General features: G+C 38.6%; 1 protein-coding gene across 1 annotated transcript; it reads right to left on the bottom strand.

Moving 5' to 3' along the window:
* Nucleotides 1–626: 626 nt before the first annotated feature.
* On the bottom strand, nt 627–5,105 carry LOC115734961 (tRNase Z TRZ1). The gene is made up of 8 exons (XM_030665996.2): nt 4,723–5,105; nt 4,123–4,285; nt 3,944–4,014; nt 3,754–3,849; nt 2,996–3,109; nt 1,529–1,597; nt 1,348–1,422; nt 627–990 (listed from the first exon to the last, which is right to left on the bottom strand). Exons 1-8 carry the CDS (start codon nt 4,987–4,989, stop codon nt 916–918), a joined length of 930 nt encoding a protein of 309 aa, XP_030521856.1. The 5' UTR covers nt 4,990–5,105; the 3' UTR covers nt 627–915.
* Between the last annotated feature and the right edge of the window lie 643 nt (nt 5,106–5,748).

The following is a 5,748-nucleotide window of genomic DNA, read 5'->3' as shown; positions in this document are numbered from 1 at the left end:
ACACTACAATATATGTTTTATCAACAAAAACAGAGTTTTATACATGAAAAAAAAAATTCACTTACTTGTGGAAACCATAATATCGTGTTTGGTTAATGTTGGAAACCATTTTCCATCAAAACAAGTTTGAGACCTTTGAGCACGATTGTGCTTAGATTTTGTAACTTACAACTCACGTCTCGTCCAATGGAAAGACGCTCTTGAGCTTGATTGTGCTTTCAAGTTTGAACTTCAACTCAAAAAACTTTCAAGCAAGACCCAACGGAAAATGCATGAAATATCCATGTTTAGCAGGTTTTAGATGAAGAAAAAGAAATCATGGCATGCTATGCATGAAAGATAGTGCCCGAACAAACCGAAAATGCTGCCTTGGCGGGAATTGTGAGATACTAATAAGTGAGAATTTAAGGATTCACGAGAAACACTAGCACTCGTAAGAGAAAAGTCCGCACGTCTCTCATCCAATGAGCGGAACTGCATTTCTCAACAATCCCTAAGATGACTACAAATCAACAACATGCTGGAGAAAACTTGTTCCTAGTTGAACATATATGCTCAGGAGGTCCGTCTACTTGGCCATCGGTCGAGAAACAACCAATCCTTGACAATAGTTCCTAAGACTGGTGTGCTTAACATTGCCCTAGGTACAGTATGTTTACTTAGTATGGAGAATATAAGTGTTACACTGTGCAGTCTTACACTGAACATCATCGAAAAGACAATGCAAAATCAAGGGAAATATTTATTACCATGATTAGGAGCCCAAAAAAATCGACTGGTTGAAACTGCGTTGTCTAATATTTCACGAAATGTTCAAAGTTGTTAATGACCACTAAAAAACATCATGAGCTATAAAATCACCAGAAATGTTCCATATTTTCACAACATGCATATGCTCTAATAAGCTATTCGCATTCAGAAACCTTCTGTCATTGCAAAAACTCGACCAGCTAAAGGCGGACCCAATGCAGAGATAGCCGCCTCAATTTCCTGCAAGTGAGAATTGCAAGTTTATATTTTATCTTTCTGTGGATAAAAAGGTTGAAGTAGCAATGTGACTTAACTCAAGAAAAGTATTTAATGCCCGCACGTCATTCCTCCATTAAATACTAACTAGAGTAAGATTTAGGATTAAATCAACACAAGCACAAATAAAAAGTGCATGCTGCCATAAAAAAGATGGAAATGATGTCTTTTGATGTGTGCACACTTTCTCATTTACAATGTCCTTGACAACACAAACTCCACAATGTATAGGAGGCCTAATTAACCAATGCCTTGAAGGCACTTGTCCACAAGACCAAACATAGAAATGTGAAGCCAACTAAAAAGAAAGATATGTTGTACCTCTCGTTTATGTCTAGCTGAAAAGTGAATCAAAAGAATAGCTTTGTTTGCAAACCTATCTGCACAGCCAACAATCTGGGTTTCCCCAAATCGAATGGAAATAGAGGTAGGGTGATCAAGCAGCACAACCAAACCTGCAATGTCAGTTTGGGAGAAATCACACTAGATCTTGGAAACTTACCTCAAAAAGATGAGTATGCCCATACTCCTTGGCATGTTCTACTGTCACCTTGTCATCGACAAAGGTGCTCTGCATGAAGAAATACCACTAGTGAAATCAATTAAATGAAAACAAAACCATGATAAGCTAATAAGCAATAACATATCATTTTTTTTTGTGGTCAGGAATAGCATATCAAATTTGCTCTACGTGAAAACCTAGCTAATAAATATCATGTATGGTACAAATACCTTATTCTGACTGTAGAAGTAGCAAAATGGATGTCAAATCATACCCCATTAAGCACGGTGCTTCTTCCTGGAAGCTTAAAAATGTTGTCCCTCAAAGACACTCACTCCGGCAGCTAATTAGGCACGAGAAACGAGATTCATCCCTTCCAATTGTTTTGTCTTCAAACACTCTAAATGAATTACTAAGACTGGATTACTATCACTTCAATGCAAGGACACAGCTTATATCCAAAGCCGTATGCACAGAGGGTAGCTCATGCTACCCGAAACCCTCATACCCCTTGTCAAACACTCTTAATGAGAGTAGCATTTACTTTTTCTACTATTGGTTATGCGTACTAAAATTTTGCATATGCGTGTTTCAAGTAAACGCAACCAAACTGATTCGTGTTAACTGTAAGTTGATGTTCCCTTTCTTTGAATGACCTATTTTAGGTTGTTCTTCTTACAAAAGAAGACTACATCCAAACGAAGGGACATAAACATAACGACACCTACTCAACCATCGATTGTACAAAAAGATCAATGATAAAAAAGAAAAAAGGTGACAAAACAGAGACAAAATCAACCCTTGGGATTGTGAATAAAACCCAAGTGTTCAGCCTCTTAAGAAATTCATATATCAAAATTAGAAAAAGAGACCACATGGCTAAGGCTGTTTCTTGTTGCAATGACTTCATTGGAGAGACTGAAGCCTACCATATGAGTGATTGCACACCGTGTTATGTTTCGTAGTCTACCTTCTTAAGCAAATGGTAAATTTAAACCACTTTCAACTTAGCAAATGCAAATCTGGTAGTCGTTATCTTTAACGACCTTCTCCGGGAATGTACCAAATGCATGCTTTGCAACCTAATACAAGTTCCAATCACAGAAAATTCAGCATAATAGCCAGTGACCATTCTTAGAGTTCCTTCCAGCTTAGTTCTTTTCTTTATTTCCAATTAGAGAAAGGAAATCCATCTATGTGCAAGCAGATCAGACATGAAGAAGAAAAAACCCTTTTTGACCCCCATGTTTCCATGCTAAGGACGGCGTTAAGGCCAGAGATGGTTATATTTCTGGGAGTGAACTTCAGACAAATACTAACTTGATAATAATTAAGCTGTAGACTCAGCTTCAACAAGAATCACACAAGGGTAGATCGATTCACGTTGTACTCAAACTCGACAACTCTAGTGTTCCTTGAACAACTCTGTATCTCTTTTGGTAATAGAGGGTGACAAGGGAACATTACCTCCATAATAAGAATCTTTGCCCTCAAAACATCAGCGTTATTTTCGTCATGTATAAAATCAGAAGCGGTATCTCCAGTAAAAGCAACTTCGGGTGTCGTCGTGGTGTATGTGATCTGGCAAAGCAAGAATGAAGCAGAGATGAAATAACAAAGTGGTAACACAGGAGATGATGAAATAAGAAACGACAATTATTGTCATGTCGTAGAGAATGTGAAGCATCCAATGAGTAATATGAATCCAAAGGCAATAAAACACACAAGGTGCCATTTTCTCTGTCCAAAGACAAAATCGATTGATTCCAGCGTTAACTTAAAAGCCACAAGGCGACTGCAGCTTTTATCTGAAAGCATTTCAGTCAGAGAAATTTCTTTCTGGCAGATAATTGAACTTGGGCAGGCAATTCATGTGAAGCCAATGGGAATGTTACCAAAATTAATCACACAACTAGTAAATTAAACACTTAACAGGAAAAAAAATATCAGATATATCTTTTACATCCAGTACTTTTAACAGAAAATGCATAAAGAGGCAAGAGCCTCAAGTAGTTTTAGAAGGAAATACGCAAGTAATATGGTAAAAATTAAAGAAGAGAAGAATAGATTGGTCACAAAGCTATGTCGTTTCAGATCATAGTCAAGAGATCAGCAATTGCTTAAAATTAAAGACAACAAGTTCGACAGAGAGCCTGCAAGTGATAAAAAGAGAAACGATGTCCTTTCAAAGGGCATGATTCTAACAATCAAATTGGGAAACTGACCTCCACACCAGATAGTTTGAGATCCCTGATCTTATTCCCAGGAAGGCCCACATACTCCTGCTTAAGTTTCTCTTTCACTGAGTAAACTACATAACCCTGTAAGTAATTAAGAAAGATTCAGTTACCTTAAGGCAGGGAAAGCATTTCTAAGGTAAGTGAGAAGAGAAAGTATGAGGCCTCCTAGCCTAACCTGGCTTGGTATGACATGATAAGTCCTAAAAGCTCGTACTTTAACATCTCTCCTTATATAAATCTCTTCTCCTGCATGCATAGGCGGAATGATCTAGAGTAATACAATACTGAGAGAAGTGAGAACAACAGCGGAGGGATCCCTTTCAAAACTGAAATTCAGTTAAAGATAGACATTACCGACATCCATGCCGATTAGATTATGCTTCAATTCTGAATTGTCCATCTTTCTGTGAACCTCAAAAAGTCTCTCAACATCTTCTTTTACACATTTTGGCACAATTACTGTTGGGGGTTTCAAAGAAAACAATCCACGACTTGCAACATACATGGCAACTCCTCCCTGATAACCAAGGAAAAAAGCAAAGGCATTTTCCATAAGAACACACCACGGTATGAACAGTGGTGCAGTCTCAGAAATGCAAACAACACGTAAAATTCAAGGAATGTTTTAAAGATGACAGATTGGGAAATTAATTGAGTGGACAACAACTACAAAACTCCTCAAATGACTTCTAAGCATCGACCATTTCAACTACTTTCCGATATTGCAAAGACCATTCATTCTATTCGACAGACCAAGAGTGTACAAAGACAGCTGAATGTAGAGCCAGAGTATCCTTTAGCAAAATCCCATCATATAACTCCACATCAACTGTCCAGTATAGAGAGCAAATGCCGACATGACATAAGACTGAGATGATTTTCTTCAAAGGAAACCCACTATGTAAGTTCTCCCAAAGAACTGTATTTTCAAAGAAAAAGAAGGAAGGAACTCACGATATGATCCATGTGAGCGTGGGAGATGAAGAGAAAGTCTTGAGAGATGGCGCGTTGTGGGCACCGACCGATATCGAAGGCCACCTTCAGGGACGGCAAAATCACGCACGTTTCATGGCCCGCAATCGACAACCCCTCAATTGGGTATCCTTCGATCATCAATCTCTTGCCACTTCTGTGGTCTGTGGACAAGTCTGCTGATTCAGAAGGCCCCTGTACCGACTCTTTCTTGACTTCAAATTTCCCGCTTCCGGGTTTGTTCTCCATCGAAGAAGAACCAAGAAAAATCAAAATGACTCGATCCTCCTTGAGCGCGCGAGCGCGCCGCGAGAGAGAGAGAGACGGATTACAACGGTAAGCAAGAACAAAGGGGCTGCGTCTACCGGAGCAAGAACAAGGGTTGTGGCAGAGACTATCCGCACGGCGATCTGCGGCCTTTCGAGTAATCGGCCCAAAGTAGCGTCCAAAGAAAGCCCATGATTATCAGTGCTTCACGTCGCCGCCGGCGAAGGATTTACGTTGCCAACCCACGAAAATTCTTGCACTACAGTCCTTTCACTTCACCGAGCGGCGACAGTCCATCACCGGCTTCCTATTTCTCAATATACAAGGAATTTCAACCTAAGTAGCACCGACATCGACACAACGCGACACGATCTGACATGACACGCCGACACCTTATTTTTTTAAAAATAGATAATTCCGACACGTTGGAATATGTTATATATTAAATGTATATTTTTTGTATATATAAGATAAATTATCATGTATATATAAAAATATTAACAGTGAGTTTCTTGTTCTTGTTACGTTAGTGATTCATGATTAGGTTTTTTTTTTTGGACTAAATGAGTATATTAATTTTGGGGTGACTATGTATATGATTTTTTTTATTTGAACTGGGTATATGACTTAAGTATTTTATTTTTGATAGATTTATATTTTGATCTCTAATTTATTGAAAATGCTTAAAATTGATCCCGTGTGTGTACAAATGGCGTGTTGAGATGCTGGACTCGCTTGTCG

Source organism: Rhodamnia argentea, chromosome 7 (genome assembly GCF_020921035.1).
Source record: "Rhodamnia argentea isolate NSW1041297 chromosome 7, ASM2092103v1, whole genome shotgun sequence".
In the NCBI taxonomy this organism is placed as follows: domain Eukaryota; kingdom Viridiplantae; phylum Streptophyta; class Magnoliopsida; order Myrtales; family Myrtaceae; genus Rhodamnia; species Rhodamnia argentea.
Note: the sequence above shows the minus strand (reverse complement) of the source record. Positions and strands in the feature narration are given on the sequence as shown.

What these genes read in the sequence shown, in the direction of transcription:
- LOC115734961 (XM_030665996.2), bottom strand. Translation starts at nt 4,989, where the DNA reads ATGGAGAACAAACCCGGAAGCGGGAAATTTGAAGTCAAGAAAGAGTCG. An exon ending in CAAAGATTCTTATTATGGAG is followed by an intron (nt 1,598 to 2,995) that starts GTAATGTTCCCT and finishes TTCTTCATGCAG; the next exon opens with AGCACCTTTGTCGATGACAA. An exon ending in CAGCTAGACATAAACGAGAG is followed by an intron (nt 991 to 1,347) that starts GTACAACATATC and finishes TCTCACTTGCAG; the next exon opens with GAAATTGAGGCGGCTATCTC.